The following is a 21,099-nucleotide window of genomic DNA, read 5'->3' on the forward strand; positions in this document are numbered from 1 at the left end:
CCTAGACTCGCCTCTGGCAGGGTTCTTCCTGTTGGCTTGTCACACCAAAGTCTACATTGACTTTATCTTGTTTTGTTCCCTGTATGCCTGCACACCAGAAGACGGCATCAAATCCTAGTCTAGACGATTGTGAGTCACCATGTAGGTGCTGGGCATTGAACTCAGGACCTCTGGAAGAACAGAATGGCTGGCATTCAAGTGCCAGGTCACCTCTCTAGCTCTGTTTTGCATGTTGTGTTTAGATTCAGCTTATAATGTCTCCAACTGGTTCTGGGCTGGGTTGGTGGCATTAAATAACCCAATCACTAAATTGTTTCTAGTTATTAGAACTCCTTTGTTTTGTGGTGTGTGCACTCATGTGGGTTTGGGTGTTAGAGGACATCACTAGAACTGGGTTCTCTCTCTCTCTCTCTCTCTCTCTCTCTCTCTCTCTCTCTCTCTCTCTCTCTCTCTCTCTCTCTCTCTCTCTCTCCCCTTTGGGGCCAAGGAATCCTCCTCAGTTGGACCATCATGAGGCTTAGCAGCCAGTGCCTTCCTCTTGAGTCATCGCACCAGCCTGGCCTAATAGCTTCTTAAAGAAAAAAGTTCCACTCAACTGTCCTGACAGATTGTAAAACCCACTTGTCAGCGTGCTAATAGTTCATTCACAGAAAACAAGAAGCTCATTGGGCCACCGTGAGCTCCAGTGAAGGGGAATGCTTTGGCAGAGAGATTGTAAAGCGGAGTAACACTTTCCTTTGCAGGTTACATGTCTTGCTTGTGACAACAAATCAGATACCATAGAATCCTTCTGGGACTTGTCCCTGGAGTTTCCAGAGAGATACCAGTGCAGTGGGAAAGATGCTGCCTCCCAGCCGTGCCTGGTTACTGACATGTTGGACAAATTTACAGAAACAGAAGCTTTAGAAGGGAAAATCTACATGTGTGACCATTGTAACTGTGAGTATGGTCCGGCTCTCTGTGCTTTTGTAAGATTAATATTAGGTGGAGACCAGGGGACCTGGGAGAAAGTGCTTCAGTAGTAGCTATGAAAATGACTTTTTTTCCCCTCTTTTTTTTTTTTTTTTAGTTCTGCAAAAGAAATCAAGACATTTCTACTTGATAATCATCATCATTGATGATATTAAATTTCTTCTCGGAGTGCCGGAGAGATGGCTCAGTGGTTAGGGGCACTGGCAGTTCTGATAGAGAGCCAGGGTTCCATTCCCAGCACCCACATGGCAGCTCAAATCTGTCTTTAACTTGAGTCTCAAGGAGTCTGATGGCTTCTTGCCATCTCAGGCGCACACGTGTGGTATACAGACATACAGGAAGGCAAAACATTTGCCTGTATACTTCTAAGTGATTGATTGATTGATTTAGGTTTTCCCAGACAGGGTTTCTCTTTGTAACTATCATGGAACTCACTCTGTAGTCCATGCTGGCCTCAAACTCAGAGAGATCTGCCTGTCTCTGCCTCCCAATAATAATTTATTTGAATAATTTCCATGTCTCAAAAAAAATAATACGAGGGCTTGAGATACTCTCTATTTTATAAAGCACAGTGTTATGGCATATTTCCTGCATGCTAGGCAGCTGAAGAAATGTCATATTGATTATTTTCTAGAACCACTTAAAGTCACCTTTTGTTCTGAGTGCTGCCTTAAGTTCATGTTATTAGGTTATGACGTAGCCTAAGATCTGTCTACAGGACTCGAGAGAGCAATGGGCCTTTGTCAGATTTGTTAGGATGCATTTAAAGTGTCTCAAATATCTTCATCACCAAAATTTTGGGATAATATTACACATGTAGAAAACAGTCTTATAGTGATTTGAATATGCAATGAGGCCAACAAATCCAGGCCTGGAGGAGCTGCTTTAATACAGAGAGGGGAAGATTTGCAGGGAGAAGCCAGAGGCCCCGCACCCTGGGTAGCCATACACATAGAGTCCAAAAGCAGGAAAAGGGCATTTAGCAGCCTATGGGTTCCTGGAGGAAAAGCTTCTAGCAGCCAGTGGAAGTTAACCCCAAGCTGGCATGAGAGGCAGCTGTTAACCAGCGAGCTCTGGGAGTGGATGGTCCAGCAGAGCCTGCAGAGCACAGTCCCTAGGTGGACACGAGAGAAGCGGGGAGACAAGAACCCCGAGTTCTCCTTGTTAAAAGAGCATGGCGTTCGTTGGTAGAGTGAGGAGACCTGGGAAGCCTCACCAGGGAAAGCTAAGGATGCAGGATGCTGTGTGCTGTACACACTCACATGCCTGGGACCAGCTTAGCGAAGGCTAAATGAATTGACCATAGGCTTTTAAGAGTCCAGAAAGTGTATTATTAAAGTATGCATGGAGGAAACTGTTAACTTTCTCCTGCTTAGCTGGCCTAGGCAAACCTACTTTTAAATATATAGCGATGTTCTGTCTTATTCTTTAGTGAGTGTTTTGCCTGCATGTATAAAAACACACCACCATGTGTTGTGCCTGCTGAAGCCAGAAGAGGGTGTGGCACTCCCTGGACCTGTAGTCGAAGACTGTTGTGAGCCTCCATGTGGGTCCTGGGAAGTGAATATGGATTCCCTGCCAGGCAGCACTCGCTCTTAACTGCTGAGCCTCGTGTCCAGCCCCTTGAAGGATTGTTATTAAATCCCATGTCTACCCTGACTCTGCCTCCATTTCTCACTTTACAAAGTGCTCTCCACTTCCCGAGGTCAAAGCCTGCGCTCACCTCCATCATGGTGCTAGACCTGGTACCAGTGTGGGTGTCACCTCCATCATGGTGCTAGACCTGGTGCCAGTGTGGGTGTCACCTCCATCATGGTGCTAGACCTGGTGCCAGTGTGGGTGTCACCTCCATCATGGTGCTAGACCTGGTGCCAGTGTGGGTGTCACCTCCATCATGGTGTTAGACCTGGTGCCAGTGTGGGTGTCACCTCCATCATGGTGCTAGACCTGGTGCCAGTGTGGGTGTCACCTCCATCATGGTGCTAGACCTGGTGCCAGTGTGGGTGTCACCTCCATCATGGTGCTAGACCTGGTGCCAGTGTGGGTGTCACCTCCATCATGGTGCTAGACCTGGTGCCAGTGTGGGTGTCACCTCCATCATGGTGTTAGACCTGGTGCCAGTGTGGGTGTCACCTCCATCATGGTGCTAGACCTGGTGCCAGTGTGGGTGTCACCTCCATCATGGTGCTAGACCTGGTGCCAGTGTGGGTGTCACCTCCATCATGGTGCTAGACCTGGTGCCAGTGTGGGTGAGTTACATGAAAGAGTTTACTCCCACGTTTTTCCTTGTAATCTTTGAAACTGTTTTTATTTCATTTTATTGTATTTTAGCAAAGCGTAGAAAGTTTTCGTCAAAATCAGTTGTATTCACAGAAGCCCAGAAGCAGCTTATGATATGCCATCTACCTCAGGTTCTCAGACTGCACCTCAAACGGTTCAGGTCAGTAGTGTTCCAGCTGTCTACCACTTCTGGGGCGGGGGGTGTAACTGGGTCATTTCTTCTGGTAAGGATGCTTCAAGACTTAGAGTAGACATACAGTGGATTCCATTTGAACACCGAATACTTGGCTAATGTATGCTATTCTTTTTTTTTTTTTTTTTTTTTTAAGATTTATTTATTTATTATATGTAAGTACACTGTAGTTGTCTTCAGACACACCAGAAGAGGGCATCAGATCTCATTACGGGTGGTTGTGAGCCACCATGTGGTTGCTGGGATTTGAACTTCGGACCTTCGGAAGAGCAGTCGGGTGCTCTTACCCACTGAGCCATCTCACCAGCCCCGCTATTCTTTTTAAAAAGTGTAACAATTATTATCTTTAGCTTTGAATGGCAGACATCTATATTCAGTAACTGAGTTGTTTTGATAACTATTTTTCTGAGCCCGAGCCAGGCTAGCCTAGAACTTGCTGTGCCAGGTACCCTAGCCTGGTGTCAAATTGAGAATCCTCCTGCCTCAGCTTCCTCAGTACCAAGATTCCAGAGCATATCACCTATCCCAGCAGCGACTTTGACCTGCTCCATGTGAATTTAATCATATTTATTGTTTAACATTCAGGTATACTTTTTTAAAGATGTAATTTTGTAATGTGTATATATTTTACCCAGTTGCTTTGTGCTTAGAATATATTGATCAAAGACATAGCAGTTTGGGGGCTAGTGAGGAGGGCTAAAGCACCTGCCACCAAGCTCAGTCCACTGGATCCTGCCTTGGCTTCTGACCCTCACTGAGGCTGTAGCATGAACATCTTCCAGAATGAGACACACAAGATAAAATGTAACATAAAACCATAGTTAAGCCAGCCGTTGTGCCACACGCCTTTAACCCCAGCACTCAGGACTGGGCAGGCACAGGTGGATCTCTGAGTTCGAGACAAGGCTGGTTTACATAGTGAGTTCCAAGATAGCCAGGGCTACCCAGAGAGACGAGCCTCAGAAGCAAACATCCCAAGAGTTCAATCACAAGCATTTAAGCACAATTGTCTATTTCTTTGTATACATGCATGTGCATTCACCCACAGGAATGCCACAAAGCACATGTAGTGGTCAGAGGACAGCTTCTTGGAGTTGGTTCTCTCATTCTGCCACGGACTGAGGTCAGTCTGTCAGGATTGGTGGCAGCCACCCTTACCTACTAAAGCCATCTTGTTTTGCCAGCTCCTAAAGCAGTTTTCTTATTTACTAATTTCTTGAAACAGGGTCCATGTACCCCTGGCTACCCTGAACTCTTATGTAGACCAGACTTGAGATCCTCCTGCCTCTGCCTGAGATTAAAGGTACAGACCACCGTGCCAACAAGAATAGTTTCTTAAGTTCAGGCACAGCATTACAGAAGTAAAAACGTCCCTTCCCCAATACGCACGGTCAACCTTGGCCTTTGACTGACTTGTAGCTTTCAGCAGCCACATGAATGCTTTGTAAGAGATGCTGGGCTCCTTCTACAAGATTGCAGGTATGCATACGCAGAAGTTATTAGGTAAAGAGCTATGTTAGTGCCGTGGGATTTGAGGAAGGGTGTTAACAAGTGTTTAACCCTGGGCCTTTTGGGTTTTAGATAATATGGCAGTGCCTTTATGAATCCTATCTAAAGCATAGATCCTAGCAACATAGCACAGGACACCCCCACCCCCACCCTACCACCCACACAAGCAAACCAGTCTGCAACAAAGTAACTTAGACTTGTCTCCTACCAAGCTGAACAGAAACTCAGCAGTGACCAGTGCCCTAAGGAAAGCTTTTACAACGGCTTATTCTCTTCCCTTCAGTATATTCCTTCAGGGAAGCTCAGCAGCCCTTGAATGGGACAGGGAAAAGGCTCCTGGAAACCATCACCAGTTTCTGGCCAGAAAGCTGAAAGTCTGGTAAAGAAGGACGTTAGCTCTCATCTCCAAGGTCCTCCATATCTTTAGACTGTGGCTCTCTAGTCCTAACCGGCTCTGAGGGCTTCACTTCCACGGGTGCCCTTTCTTTCCCAGCAAGGCAGCTCCACTGGAGTTTTCTGTGCTTCTCCTCAGGCAGGATAATGTTGGCATGCACACGTGAGTGGACGCCCGCTTCTTAGGGGTGGTCCTTGCGTCAGCCCTTCCTCCGTCGGTGCCAACCACCCCGTTCCACACCCTCTGCTGTTTGACTAGCTGCTGTTCAGCTCCCTCTGGGACAACCGATCCTTCCTCCCAGACACCCCTGGCTGCTCTGGGCAGCTCACTCCTGAGCCCCTCTTTTTTTTTCCTTTTTCTTTTTTTTTTTTGGTTTTTTGAGACAGGGTTTCTCTGTGTAGCCCAGCTGTCCTGGAACTCACTTTGTAGACCAGGCTGGCCTCGAGCTCAGAAATCCGCCTGCCTCTACCTCCTGAGTGCTGGGATTAAAGACGTGTGCCACCACTGCCCGGTTTTAGTATTTTCGATACTGCATTTTATCTCTATAGTACCCCAAGCAAGATTAGGCTCACAGAAGAACTAATCTACACTGGTTCCCCTTTTGTAGCAAAGTAGTATGTCGATGGTAAAATGTTCCTTGCTGTGCTGAGATCCTGTGAAGGGACGCCGAGAGGAAGAAAGTGACATTATGGAGCCTTATTTGACTCTTGTCACTTAGACATTCCCGACTTAGTGTAGAAAGTTGTGAATTGTTCTTAGGAATTCAAAAGGTACCTGAGCTGTTCTTTCTTCCAACCTACCCATCAAATAAAGATACTGATTCTGCCTTCCACATGACGTGTCCCTTTCATGTTTAGGAAGACAGAATTTGAAACTCACACGGCTGGCGTTCATTTCCTAGGTTTTACATTTGCATGACAGAAGACAGTTATTTCAAGCCTGCTGGAAGCCTCCTGCAGTAGTTGTACAAGCCTGTAATAACACACTTAGCAGGTAGAGAAGTTCAAGGTAACCCGTGACTACACAAGACCCTGTCCGAAAAGACAAAACCACATGGCAACAAAAATGACAGAAGGGCTTCAACGATATAGTGCAGTGGTGAAATGCCTGCCTACCAAGTCTAATGCTCCCAACTATACATTCATGCATTGTTAAACTAAGAAAGCAGACGTCACTGGGCCTTGTTGCCAAAGAAACACACATCCCTCCACAGCCAACTTGGCCCTGAGAACACCTGTTCCATATAAACGCCTCTTTAGATTTTGCTCTCTCCGGAATCGACTGTTAAAGCAACCTAGACCTAATCTATGGCGAACTTTCTTCCCTTGATTCTGAAGTGTCACTTGCTTTTGTTCCTAGATGGTCAGGACGTAATAACCGAGAGAAGATTGGTGTTCATGTTGTCTTTGAGGAAACCTTAAACATGGAGCCTTATTGCTGCAGGGAGACCCTGAACGCTCTCAGACCAGAGTGCTTTCTCTATAATTTATCTGCTGTCGTAATTCACCATGGAAAAGGATTTGGCTCAGGACACTACACTGCCTACTGCTACAATTCCGAAGGAGGTAGAGCTGAGAAAACCAAGTTTATCTTGGGTTAGACTTGTAAGCTTCTGCTTAAGACTTTTAGCAATTTCTAAGTTGGCTACTAAGTCACCTGATCAGCCACCCGCCTTCTTTCTAGAAAAAGGGCCTTCTGCTGTCAGTGCTGCTGGACTTTTGGTGGGTTGAGGGTACAGAAAATACAAGTTTACAATACTAAAATACTAAATACTGTCTTAGTCAGGGTTTCTATTCCTGCACAAACTTCATGACCAAGAAGCAGTTGGGGAGGAAAGGGTTTATTCAGCTTACACTTCCACATTGCTGTTCATCACCAAAGAAGTCAGGACTGGAACTCAAGCAGGCGAGGAAGCAGGAGCTGATGCAGAGGCCATGGAGGGATGTTCCTTACTGGCTTGCTTCCTCTGCCTTGCTCATCTTGCTTTCTTACAGAACCCAAGACTACCAGCCCAGGGATGGTCCCATCCACAAGGGGCCCTCCCGGCTTGATCACTAACTGAGAAAATGGCCCACAGCTGGATCTCATGGAGGCACTTCCCCAACTGAAGCTCGATTCCCTGTGATAACTCCAGCCTGTGTCAAGTTGACACACAAAACCAGCCAGTCCAGATACATTTTTCTTTTGAGACAGAATCTCATTTATATGTAACTGGCTATATATTCTGGAATTCAGTGTGGATACCAGGCTGGCCTTGAACTTAGATGTTCCTGCCTCTGCCTCTCCTAAGGGCTGAGATTAAAAACATGTGCCGCAAAGTGCAGCAAAAATACACGTAATCTTTCTTTTCTTTGGTTTTGAGACAGAGTTTCTCTATAGACCTGGCTGACCTGGTACTCAATGTGTAGACCAGGCTGGCCTCAAACTCATGAGATAACCCAGCCTCTGCCTCCCAAATGTGCCACCAGGCCCCAACACTGGCCAGATTTTCTTAAAAGTCACACTGTGGTCACTGGTTTGTTAGAGAACAGGGTATTTAATGACGCGGAGATGGCAGATACTTGTTCAGATTTAACATACAGAATCACCCTCATTGTGTCCTCCTTGTCCCTTCTATAGTCACCTTTCTGCTTTCCTCAGCAAAAAGCCTTGCTATTCTGAAAAAGACTCTGAAAACTACCAGGACTATACTGTGCTTTATAATAAGTAGCTGGAGCCACAATTACTGTCCCTTTGGGAATGGAGGGTGACAAGTACACGTGTCAGATTCTGTAACTCCAAACTACTAAGAACAGATAAGTTTTTGCATAAAAGGAGTATGAAAGAATCCTAGAGTAACACTTTTCCACTGCAAAGAAACAGCCTGCCGCCATTGCTTTCCTGCAGGAAACCCTCCACTTGCAGTCAAGGAGGCTTTTGTAGTGGAAAACTTGGGATTCTTTTCCAACTCCTGCTCTCTGTGCTTCGCTCTTAGGGTTCTGGGTCCACTGCAACGATTCCAAGCTGAGCATGTGCACGATGGAAGAAGTACGCAAGGCCCAAGCTTATATCTTATTTTATACTCAGCGAGTTACTGAGAATGGACATTCGAAACTCTTGCCTCCCGAGCTCCTGTCCAATAGCCAGCACCCCAGTAAGGAGACTGATGCCTCTTCTAATGAAGTCCTTAGCTGATCCAGACAGTGGGCTCTCGTTATCTGTATATATCCTTTTTAAATGGGCTGACCTACGCTGCTGTGCTTCATTGTTTTTATTCTGGAATTATGATCAGTGCCTGCTATGTTTAGACATTGTGTATTTAACTACCAAGTTTTTCTTTTCTTTTTTTACAGAGACAAACTATAAATATATGTATATCAACTATAGGCCAACTAAACTTTTTTCAAATATTTTGAGTTTTATACTTTTAGTGTTTACCTCAGACTGTTACCTCTTATATTCTGATGTCTTAATTGCCTCAAATCATGAATTTGTGCAATCTACTAAAGAAATTCAGGTGGCATCATTATATATATTATTATTATTTAACTTCTGTAGCTGTTTTCTATACAGATTCTAACTCCACGGGGAAGGAGACGCTCGTCACAGATTGTCTTGCTGACTCCAGCTCTTCCCCGTTGGAGGTAAACAGATTGGAAGTGAGATACTGAAGCATCACCTAGCTCCAGTCACTCCTGAGGCTTCTACAGGGCTCGGAGTAGATTTAATGCAGATACTGGTCTTTCACTCCAAAATTTATTGCTTCCATAACTGTCCTTTATTGAGCACAAATTCAAAATGAAAATAGCAGATTTACACATGGTATATACTTCAATGAACTTTGGAACTATGGGCAATGAAAAAATAGTTCTAATAAGGCAGTCACAAAATTTTGAATTTAGCAAACCAATATATTATGATACACAAATGTAGTTTATCTTGAGAATGAGTTTTTACGTTTAATTTTAGATATCTTAAGTAGTTGAGATTTATTTCTTTATTTTTTATTTTTAGTTCAAAGGAGTAAGACAAATGCATAGGGGCAAATGCATAGGGGCAGATGTTTAAGGCAGAGAGAAGACAGTTCGAGCATGGCACCTGGGCTGTTACATCTAAGATCTTGTTTTTCTCGAAGTACCCTAAGCCTGACTCTTGCTAGGATTATGTGACCACTGGGAATTTCTCAGGGCCCTGGCCCCTTTTTAAAAACACTAGAAGTGGTCTAAACTTGAATTAACTAAAAGCAAGAGAGATTCCTTTCGCTGTGTTCTAAAGAAAGCTTTCCAGGTCTTATGGATGGAGCTCTGCTGCTGCCATGGCCATGGCCATGGCCACCGCCACCCAACCTGCTCAGAAATGGGGCTCCACCAACCCACAGATCCCAAGGAACCTGTGAGCCACTGGGAGAGGTTTTTTTTTCCCCCTTCTTCCTAAAGAAAGTGACTTAATTTACAGCTTATATCTAAGCCAGGAAGAGTTATCTTTAGCACAGACTTCTGAAAGGAGTGTCGCCTGGGGCAGCTTATTAACAAACCGCAACAAAAACACATCAACCGAAGACAGAATCCTATGTGCCAAAAATACAGCTGGAGTAATATTTGGAGTGATATTAGGTCACTTACCCAAAGCGTATACAAATTGTTGCATCAGCTGTTAAATATACCTCATTAAAGATTCATGTGATAAAAGTTACCAAATCTAGCCTTTAATTTCAAGAACCTTTTTTTTTTCTAGACCAACACATTGTAGCACCTTTTTTTTTTTTACTGGCATTTAAAAGAAACAAAACATTAAACTAGCACACAGCAGACTGTTGTACTTCCCACTAGATTTTGTTGTGAATCTAAGATTACACTGAAAAAAAAAAAAACTAAACAAAACCCAAATGATGCAAAGAAACTTCAGTTTCTTATTAAATACCTCAGATCTGCAAGGTGGACACCCACGCAAAAAACCAACAGTTTAGGCTGTAAAATAATTTACTAAAGGCACTATTGTTAACCATCACAGGAAGACACATCACTAAATGTAACAATGACTTTAAGGGCTACATAACTACTAAGCAAACAACAAGTGTTGGTTTTGGCTTTGTGTTGTTTTGGCTTTCCTTTATAAGGCCATACTCCTTCCGGCCACTCAGGACACAAGGATGTCTGCTCCCAACAGTAGTACTCTGAGATAAGTTTGGACCTTACAAAGAGGGAGACTGCAGGAAAGGTCTTAGAAAACCCTAAAGTTTATTTAGGGGTCAGTTTTCAATATCCTGGGCTTAGAGGTCAAGCTGCTCAAAAACCAAGACCATGAATGCAGAACCCAAGGAGGCAGCTGGAGGGCCTGTGAGTGTGTGAGTTCACGTGGAGCCCCTCAGCACCAGGAAGACACAGCTCACAAAGTCAAAAGTAGCCTTCCCGGAAAACTTCAAGCAGCCCGTGGTCCAGGGCCCTAAGTCTACCTTTCCTTCAGAGACAATGTCAAGCAAAATAAAAATTGATTTAGCATTCCGGAAGCAATACAGCATTACTGTGTCAAGGTATACACAAATTAAGGCTTTACCTGGGCAAGGGACGAATTTGGAACTAAGATGGACCATTTCTAGCAAATCATACAAAGATTTTAAGCAGCTAAATGATTATTGGGCCCAGCCTAAAGTCGAATGTGTCTTTATGTTCAAATTAACACACAGTTTATGAAAGGTCTCGAACCTCATCTCCTTGAGTAACCTGATGCTGGGATCTCTAACTTACTGGAGGCCGTGATGTTCAGTGCTTGGCTCAGGAAGGAAAAAGCCCAATCCCAAGATAATTGTTCTAATTAGGACAAGATTGAAACTTCTTTTGCTTGTGGCTTTACTGTTGATTTGGTTTTCTAATATGGAACACATATCCTGTAAATATGAACCCTTGAGGGACATTTACTACAGCAAGGTTTTTCCAGTTGGCACAAGGTTTTTCCATGATGCTTAAATCATTTTAAATATGCTTTTAACAAAAAAAAAAAAAAAAAAAGCAAAACCTTCCTCAACTATACTCCTTTCTGCCTGCTTCACACACATGAAGAGCTTGTAGCCACCATGAAGAGAATCTGAGGTTATCTGTCGTATCTACAGTCCAGATAAAGACAGATAAAGAACATTATCCATACTTTTGCCTCTTTCTGCTTAGAATTACAACCATACACATTAAAATGTATCTCTCAGATCTGAAAATGTCTTTATTTTTTAGAAAATGGATTCCAGGGAGGTTAAAAAGCAATACCAGAGGGCACAGGTGCAGAACTGAATGAAGTCATTCAAAGCATCCAAGTAAGAATATGGCAATATAAATATCCAAAAAGCATCTCTTAGGTCTTCAAAACAAAACGTGTGAGTAATTCCTAACTAGTGAGCAGTACAGCATTTCCTAGACGGGAGAAACAGTTAACATTAAAGTCTTGAAAGCCTTTTCCTTGGTTAATTACATGTAGACAGTTTGCCTTTGATCAAACTCCTTTAAACATGAATAACGGTATTACACAGGTCCACTGCTAAAACAGACAACATGTTGCAAATTACTTGTGGTATAATGTGTTCCAACAAAGCTTAGAAAATAAAGACGTTGAGTTGGCTTTGGACTAAGTTTTAATAGTCATCTCCTCTGCTGACAACTTCTTTACAGGTTGGACGCAACAGTATAGTGTGTTCAAACTGTGCTGTATATGACCCTTTAATGTCACACAGTGGTGGGTATGGATCTACAATGCCCAAGTCACACAGATTCTTCAGAGCCATCAAGTATTTACTTTCTCCCAAGCGATCCAGCCACCTTCGGCAGAAGGCAAGGGTACCGAAGTTTTCGTTGATGACATTTAACAAGTGTTTTGTTCTTGGAAGCCTAAGGGGAGAAAAGTGAAGACAATTGGCAAAAGAGTTAACTAACCAATTTACCCATTATAAAAGTCAAATCTAGCCGGACAGTGGTGGCGCACGCCTTTAATCCCAGCACTTGACAGAGGCAGGCAGATTTCTGAGTTCGAGGCCAGCCTGGGCTACACAGAGAAACCCTGTCTCCAAAACAAAACAAAACAAAACAAAACAAAACAAAACAAAACAAAACAAAACAAAAAGTCAAATCTAAGCTGTGTCTGCACCTGGAGTCTGAGTTTAAAAACATTTATCGCTCTTTCACTAATAGTAAGAGATATGTAATGGTCCAAAGACATGGCTGACTACGACACGTGCTGAAGAGCACCTTATAGGTGCTAAGTTCCTAGACCGAGTATCACAGAAGTCCCTCTTCATACAAGTTCACGGGTGACAACCTGTGAAAACATCAATCCTACCTAGACTCTACCTCTGTAATGAGTAAAACACAATGTCAACTGGGATAGGACATTTATTAACAGGGAAGCATTATAATCTCAAACCTAGGAATGCCAGGAAATAATTACATCATCATTAGAAACTGGATTTGAACACTTATCTCTCCATCATTTTCAAGACAGGGTAAAGTTAACAGAGCAATTTTTTTTTTTTTTTTTGCTGTACTACAGAAACCAAATAACTCACTGATAAGACTGAAGACCCTGACATTTACAAATATGCCACCTGATAGGCTTGCTATATTCTTGCCTCAGAAGAAATGCTCATGAGTTATCAAGTCTCTCACCTTATTGGCACGTGCCCCACATCAAAATTTTTCATGTAGTGTGAACATTCCATGTCGTCATGAACCACGCCCTTCCCCGTGCTCCCAAAGGTCTCAATGGCATACACCTCTCCTTCCTTCAAAAACACAAAGAGGAAAATCAACTGAGAACTAACCAAGTTCCATGAAATAAAGCAGTAACAGGAAACCTCCTTCCTTCCCACAGTCCCTCAGTCTGGCGGCCTGTGGCCTCGGCACCTCTGACTACTGGATAGCCCTTATCAAGATACAGGTTTCACATAGGAGATTAGTTCATTGCTGTATCCCAAGGCTTCCTAAAGACACCAGCACTAAGGACATTAATAAATATTTATGCTTGGTAAGTAGTACATTGACAGCATAATATGAATTGTAAGCTTATTTTGTTTAGTATTTATTTAGATCGGAGTTAGTTTAGAACCAAGTATCACGGCTTTTCACAGAAGTCTAAGAGATGGGCTGGGGCTGAGGCTGACAGCAATAGTGCACCTTCCTAGCATGCACAATGCCCTGTTAGCAAGGGCTACTCACATACCTCCATTCTTGTAGCTTCCCCTCCTTTCACAATGGGCACCGTTTTTCCAGCGTGAATTCTATATGGCCCAATTGAATGTCCATTTAAGTTACGTATGGGTTTCACTGTCATAATAAAGATGTAATTATTGTTCAGAATCTCAGAAGGTACAGACTTTTAAGTGCTTATACCAAAAGAAGATACAAAGTCAGAGTTGGTGGCACACACTTTTAAATCCCCAGTACTTGGGAGGCAGAGGCAGGTGAATATCTGAGTTCAAAGATAGCCTAGTCTACACTTAATGAGTTCTAGGCTAGCCATGGCTACACAGTGAGTCCCTATTCCAGAAAGAAAGGGGGAAGAGAGTGGAGGGAGGGGAAAGAGAAAAAGAAGACAAGACTCTCCATATCAAGAGAAAGAAAGAGACAAAGTAAAGAGTAGTTTGTTTCATTAAGTGTGAAATAAGGCTGGCGAGAAGCCAACTGTTGGAGAGCAGCGCCCACACAGGTGGCTCACAACCAGCCCTGCTGCCCTCCATGTGCTCCTGTGCTCATCTGCACACACGTGCAGTCACACACAGCATCTTATAATTACCCAAGAGAATGTTAAGGGAGGAATGAAAGGAAAAGTAAATTATAAGTGATGGATGCAATATAGAAATAAGAACCTTAAGGACAAAAAATATGCCTATAAAACAAAAGAAGATAAATATAAGAATAAATATAAAATTAAAGATAATGTGAAGGTTAAGGGCACTGTCAAAGGATCTTAAGCCGTGCGGTGGTGGCGCACACCTTTAGTCCCAGCACTTGGGAGGCAGAGGCAGGCAGATTTCTGAGTTCAAGGCCAGCCTGGTCTACAGAGTGAGTTCCAGGACAGCGAGGGCTACAGAGAAACCCTGCCTCGAAAAACCAAAAAAAAAGAGGAATCTTAAATTTAAATTTTACATTTCAAATGCTACAAAAAAACAAAATCTAAACTCAATCTCCTACAACCAATGAATAAAGTTAAACAATAGAATATTACTCAAAATTTGAAACAGAAAGCAAGAAATAATTTAACAAGTGGAGTAAGCAATACTGAATGATTAAGACTTAGAGACATACATACTACAGGCTTCAAGCTGTATGTATGTCTCAAACGCAGCACGCAGCTGCCCCTTAGGAATATGTCATTAGTAAAGACAGAGAAGCAAATGCCAACACTTGAGCGCTCGTGACTAGAAGGGAGCAGAGTTGGGAGGTACAACAGTAGTTCTCACTGCTTGACAGAAGCCATCATGGAGCATAAAAAAGCACCACAATAGCACCGGGGCTGGGAAGCTCCCAAGACCGCTCTCATTCCACAATATTAAAAGGCTTAGAAGAGATCTAGCACCATAGTATTTGCTACTACAGAGTATTAATAAGAAGCCACCTTTCAAGAACAGAATTCCATATCAAGATTTTGAAAAGCAGGCTGGAGAGATGGCTCAGTGAGTAAGAGCACTGACTGCTCTTCCGAAGGTCCAGAGTTCAAATCCCAGCAACCGCATAGTGGCTCACAACCATTAGATATAATAATAAATAAACCTTAAAAAAAAGATTTTGAAAAGCCAAAAAATTAACAATGAAATAATGACATTACACGTTTAGTGGAATAACCTAAGAAAAAAATTAATTAAAATTTTAAAATAAAACTACTTATAATCAGCTAAACGCATTTTAAGATTTATACAGCATAACTCTAAGTCTTAGCCAAGTATCCCCAAAGCCAACTGAAAACTGTTTTTGCCTCTGTCTAGGTAGGTGGGTCAGGTGGTAGATGGAGTACAAGCCCCAGGCTTGACCTCAGTACCACACGAAGCAGGCTAGGGGCAAACACATGCAAGCACTCTGGAGGTGGAGGCAGGCGCGTCAACTGAAGTCACCTTCAGCATTAGGTTTCAAGGCCACCGTGGGAAAGTGAGACCCAGTCTCTCAAACATTAAAGGTTCTTTGTAGCCATTTTATTTCCTTGGACTTAAGAAGATTCAGTTGACTTCTCCGTCTTGTTTGCATACACTGTCCTTTTCAGTTTACTCCTCAGTCTTCCCCCAACTTCATGAGGTTTAGAACATTAGAGAAAGGAGGACTGTGGCCAGCAGATGGTCAGAAAGACCTGGGGCAGAAGACTACACCAGCAGCACGAATGCTGAGCACCGGAAGGCACAAGTGACCCTAGGAAAACCCTAAAGCAGCAGCTCAAAGAGACTAAAGGGCAGACTAGGAAATAACTGGCCTCCAGATTCTCAACTTGATTCAAAAGAAACAAGTAGGAGAATCACCAATAAATGAGACTCTGGCCTCTCTCTCATCCTTAATGTCCCACAGAGCTCAGTTCAACTTTAGATGCCACAGGGTACATTTCCCAGGTATCTTCTTAGCTCCTAAGCGCCTCAGACAAGGTTCCCAGACAGCTTCCACAGTGCTCTCCATACACTCTGCAGCTGACCCAGAGTCCTAGTTAAAGGACCATACCTTGGTATGTCTTCCCATCTATTTCTACTTCATAGGATTCCATAACTTCTTGAATGGCCTCACCGACATCGCAGAGACGAACGTCAATCCCAGCACACTAAAAAAAAAGTTTTTTAAGGTGCAAACTTTTATAATGGTTTAATATTTTTCAATAAAGGACAATCAGAACAGCTAGTTTGCACATACTAAAAATAAAATGCCATGCAAAGGGTGTTAAACACACAACAAGATTAGACCCAAATTTCCTTTGCCTGTAAGAAGTCATCAGTGTGGTGTATTTTAAAGAATGCAAGGAATACAATAAATTATAATGGGATAGTGATGGCTGGAAAGATGGCTCAGCAGGCTAAGAATACTTTCTCCTATTGCAGAGGAAACCTTGTTTTGTAAGCAGAACCCACATGACAGCTAATAACTCTAACTCCAGTTCCAGGGGATTTGATACCCTCATCTGGCTTCCAAGAGCACCGGGCAACTGGGCTGTACTTAATGCAGGAAAAAATATCCGCAATACCAGGAATCGCTACTTAGACAAAAATGCACTAGTAGAACTGGGAATCGGAGTCTGCCATCTTAACACCTCTAGGGAAATCAATCCTAACCTTATGTAATGATTAGGATGATTCTCAGTCGCAGTGCACAACCACCAGAGGGATAAAAAAATATAAGGCAGACATAGTGGTATATGCCTGGAGTTCTGTATACTCCACAGATGGAGGGAGACAGGAAGCCTGAGCCCAAGTTAGAGGCAGCATAATCTCACACTCTCAAAGACACACGCGCTTGCGCACACACACACAAACACACACACGATTTATTCCTGGAATACAAAGGCAGTTCAGCAAATATAACATCAATATAAACATACATTATGAGGGAAAGGCACATATAATTTCAATTGGATATACATTTAGAATAGAATTTTTAATATAAAGACTTAATAGGAATAGAAAAACTACCCTCAAAAGAAAAGTCAAAGAAAAAGCCTACACCAAATGCAACTGTTGAAACATTTCTTCTAAGGTCAGAAACAAAAGAGGATTGCCAGTTTTGCTCAACACATGACTGAATGTTGTATCCAGAACAATTAAGCAAGAAAACAGAAAACAAATTGCAAACAGACTGAAAAGTAAGAAAAACCTCCTCTCAATCAGGTGACAGTTGCCGGTGATCTCTGAAGATGACACAACAGGGGTGTTGGAGCAGTGGCTCTCAGCCTTCCCAATGCTGAGACACTTGACTCCACTCCTCAGTGTGCTGATCCCCAGCATAACATGATTTTTAATTCTGCTGTTATGAAGCATAACATAAATCTGATATGGGAACCCGTCAAAGTGTCATTTAACCCACAGAGGTGTTGAAAGTCACAGGCTCAGACCCACTGGGCTACAGTCACACCCAGCAGCTCAGAACCCTGAGCTAAGCACAGGTTCGGCTCCCAGCACTCATACATGTGGGCAAAATACCCACCCACACCCCAACCCCCAACCTAAAACCTAAAGTGAGACCCACAACTATAAAACTCTCACAGCTACAGGCAAAAAAGCCTCATGAAACTGGATCTGACAGTGATTACTTACATATCACAGGCACAGGCAACAAAAAAACAATATCATCACAAGAAAAAGGCAACTTTAGATTAAAAACACTGGCAAATCATGTGCTTGATATAGGACTGAGGCCTCATTATAGACACAGAACGCTGGAAACTCAGCAATAAAACAACAAAGGAGTTGATGGATATATGTAAACAAATGTACACATGGGTAAACTGTAACATAGAAAAGAGAACAAAACCTGCATACTAGGGGTTAAGAAAGGAAAAGACGGAAACGGAATACAACCAATGAGCACAGTTACTATCCTTTCAGAGAGAACACACACACACGCAATTGTTGTATAGGAATTTTAATGTAGAAACATGGCTGCTCTGGCAAGGGATCACATCCAAAGACCTAGGTCTATGTGGTCCAGCTGGAATGCAGACATTCCCTTATTCCCAAACAATGAAGGTAAAGTTTGTTTGTAAAAGGAAGCACCCATGCTTCAAAGTGATATCCAATTTAGTGGCAAAGTGATGAATCAATAAAAGATTAGCAGAATAAGATATGCCAACTCATGAGAGGAAAGGGAAGCTACTTAAAGAAGGGGATGTGTTTGTATGTGGTAGCTTCACTGGGACAATTGTATAGACAAAGTTGAAGAGAGACTAAGCTAGTCACAGATGAAGACACAATGAGCCAGGTAATGAGGAGTTAAAAGATCAAAACAGATTGTTAGAGTTAGTGTGAGGCCAAGCAGAGCAATTCAGAGATGGTGAAAGAAGCCAGACTGAATCACTCAGCTTGGAGAGAAATTTGGAACAGAACAGCTGAGTTGAACCAGCCAGCCAGAGTTCAGAAAGTTAGAAGGGTTAAGCTTACTCAGCACTAAGTCTCAGAGACTGAAAACAATTCCAAGCCTAGATTAGATTGTACAGAGGCTAGAAGCTTCCTGGACTAGGCCTAGGTTAGCAAACAGAGGCAGTAAGCATCCAAAAATTATCTTTACACACAGATTTTCTAACTCATGGTGGCTTTTTCATTTTTGGTGGTAGATAAATGCTCAAAAGTAGCTAAAGTATAAACTTCAACGAGAAGCCCCATGGCATCCTTTCTGCGTGATTAGTCAAACTGGACAGAACTTAATTAAACTTCACAGCCTTGGGTCTGCTTAATTACAGTGTAATGACTTTTATTTGCAACTTAAAATAACATTTAACAAAACCAACAAAACCAAAGATACTGAATAGGTAATAGGGCAAACCCTTAATGAATTAGGACATGAAAAGATACTCCTCACAACAGGGGACTGCAAGTCACAATTACAGAGACACTGCCTCACATCTACTAGGATGACTACAAACCAAAGAAAACACAGACATTAGAAACTGAGTGAGTGGTAAAGACAGAGCAAGTGCTGAACCTGCCATGCGCACTGCTGCTGGAAATGGAGAGCAGGATAGTCAGTGTGAATGTGCAGCAGCTCTCTGAATACACAATGCAATGCAAGAGGGTCACGTCTATGGAGTAGGCGAGTGCTTCAGGGCACCGCAGACACTTTGGAGTGCAGTGAAAATTCCGCCAAGCCCACAGAATGTATAAACTAGAGTGAACCCTAATGCAAACTGGGGACTTTAATGCTGTGATGTGTCAATGCTGATCAAATGACTGAAAACTGTACTTTGTCGGAAACACCAGCCGTGACAAGTTTGTATGGGGAATTTCCCTATCTTCAGCTCAGTTCTGCTACAAACATAAAACCGGTCTAAAAACAAAATAGCAACAACAAAAAAAATTAACAATAATAAAAACAGCCAATTTTATAGGCAATATAAATCACCTAAACTCCTATACAGGCCTTAAAACAATCTATGAGTACTCTAAATTATGTTGTTAAATAGTGCTTATAGCACACATACCTTTATTCCAGTATTAGTGGCATCCTTTACAGCTGTTAATAGTATGTCATATTTGGGATTAAAAGTAACAGTAAAAGCACAATCGATTATTCTACCTGCAAGAGAAGGAAATCCACCTTTAAGTTTACTTAACTGTTAAATGACATATTTGCTTCCAGAAGTTCCTCTATTAACCGTGGTTAAAAAGAGAACTGTGGGCTCACAGGAAGGCAGTATTTCAAGTCCCCAGAGATTATTTAGACTCAAAAAGGCCAAAAGCAGCAGCTCCTTAGTGACTCAATAAAAGTTGTACTGAGTTACTATACACTGCTCCCTCTCAGACAAACCAATAAACAGAGATAAAATACAGCGGTGTGAGCAGAGAAAACCCATCGTCTCAAAGCCCTCAGCAGTGTCACTGACCCATTTTAGCAAAAGCTTAAAATCTCAAGTAAATATTCAACCTAAATTCACTTTCTTGCCTGTTAAATAATATTCACAAGGTACTTTAGACATTAGTTTAGGGAAATTAGAAAAGTAAACATATATACTGACCAAACAAAGCTCTACAAATACAAGTGTTTGTCCTTTAAAGTCTCATTTATTCCAGCCTGGCATCAATTCTCTAGGTAGCCTAGGGTGACCCTGAACTCATGCGCATTTTCTTTTTTAAAAGACAGAGCTTTACTATGTAGTTCTGGCTGACCTTGCTATGGAGATCGGATAGGCCTTGAACTCACAGTGGACACCACTAAACCTGTACCCTTTATTAAAGAGAGGGGTGGGGGTTTCCCCTGTGTGGCCGTGGCAGTTCTAGACCTCAGACATGCCTTGACTCACAGACATCCACCCGCCTCTTCCTCTTAAGTGCTGGGATTAAAGGGACCAAGCCACCATGCCTGGTTTCCAGCTCCCACCACCAACTGATATTGGGGACTGAATGTCAGACTATTGAGCTATATATACCCAGCCCTGGTCCAATATCTTGTATTTGAGTATAATTGTATATAAAACAATGGCCTGAATGGGGGAAAAATGTACAATCATATGAAAACAAAATGAATGTCAATATTCAAATAGTTTCCAGTTTAAGTAGGATGCTTTAAACCTAAAGCAAACAAAACTCTGCCCCAGTACAGCTTTAGAGAAGGAGCCAAGAACAAAGCTTGGTGTTTAGTATTCACAGCTCCATCTACTGCTTACAAAAGGCATCCTGGGAGCCCAGGAGGCATGGCTGGGTGGAAGATGGGATGGGATTACCCCAGACTCACCACTTATATGTGTTCCAAAGTCTATCTTACAGATGTCATCATACTGCAAGACTGTCGTGTCACCAGCATTGGGAGTGTAATGGGCAGCACAGTTGTTGAGAGAACACCCAGTGGGGAACGCCAGGCCTGCATTTAACCCATTTTCCTTTATTAGCTTTCGGGAACAGTCTTCCAACTTCTCACTGAAAGACAAAGGATTTGTTTTCAGTTTCATACCTTAAAAACCTGGTTACTTTCTGGGAATGATATGAGTACTTTCTGAATGCGGAGCTCATAAGAGACACGGAAATAAATCTCTGCCATCCCAAACTCAAGAGAACACTACTCTGAACTTCAGTTACCAGCCATTTTATAAGTTTCAACTTACACCAAATTTAAGTTGCTGCTAC

General features: G+C 42.6%; 2 protein-coding genes across 19 annotated transcripts in view; one reads left to right on the forward strand and one right to left on the reverse strand.

Moving 5' to 3' along the window:
• Usp44 (ubiquitin specific peptidase 44) overlaps positions 1-10,019 on the forward strand; it is a 39,457-nt gene extending 29,438 nt beyond the window's left edge. For all 15 annotated transcript variants that reach the window (XM_011243480.3, XM_011243484.2, XM_011243483.2 and 12 more), the window contains 4 exons: positions 744-939; positions 3,304-3,412; positions 6,708-6,913; positions 8,323-10,019. In XM_011243480.3, coding sequence (XP_011241782.1) covers positions 744-939; positions 3,304-3,412; positions 6,708-6,913; positions 8,323-8,522 — 711 coding nt within the window. In that variant the 3' untranslated portion in view covers positions 8,523-10,019. The remainder of the gene's footprint in view (positions 1-743; positions 940-3,303; positions 3,413-6,707; positions 6,914-8,322) is intronic.
• Positions 9,083-21,099, reverse strand: part of Metap2 (methionine aminopeptidase 2) — a 38,602-nt gene continuing 26,585 nt past the window's right edge. For 3 of the 4 annotated variants that reach the window (XM_006513896.3, XM_017314032.1, XM_006513897.4), the window contains 6 exons: positions 20,711-20,892; positions 19,461-19,555; positions 16,001-16,097; positions 13,524-13,627; positions 12,971-13,086; positions 11,514-12,196 (listed from right to left, as the gene is read on the reverse strand). In XM_006513896.3, the coding sequence (XP_006513959.1) occupies positions 11,944-12,196; positions 12,971-13,086; positions 13,524-13,627; positions 16,001-16,097; positions 19,461-19,555; positions 20,711-20,892 (847 nt within the window). In that variant the 3' untranslated portion in view covers positions 11,514-11,943. Of the gene's footprint in view, positions 12,197-12,970; positions 13,087-13,523; positions 13,628-16,000; positions 16,098-19,460; positions 19,556-20,710; positions 20,893-21,099 lie in introns of all 4 variants that reach the window. The other variant, NM_019648.3, reaches the window with a different exon arrangement.

Source organism: Mus musculus, chromosome 10 (genome assembly GCF_000001635.26).
Source record: "Mus musculus strain C57BL/6J chromosome 10, GRCm38.p6 C57BL/6J".
NCBI classification, from domain to species: Eukaryota; Metazoa; Chordata; class Mammalia; order Rodentia; family Muridae; genus Mus; species Mus musculus.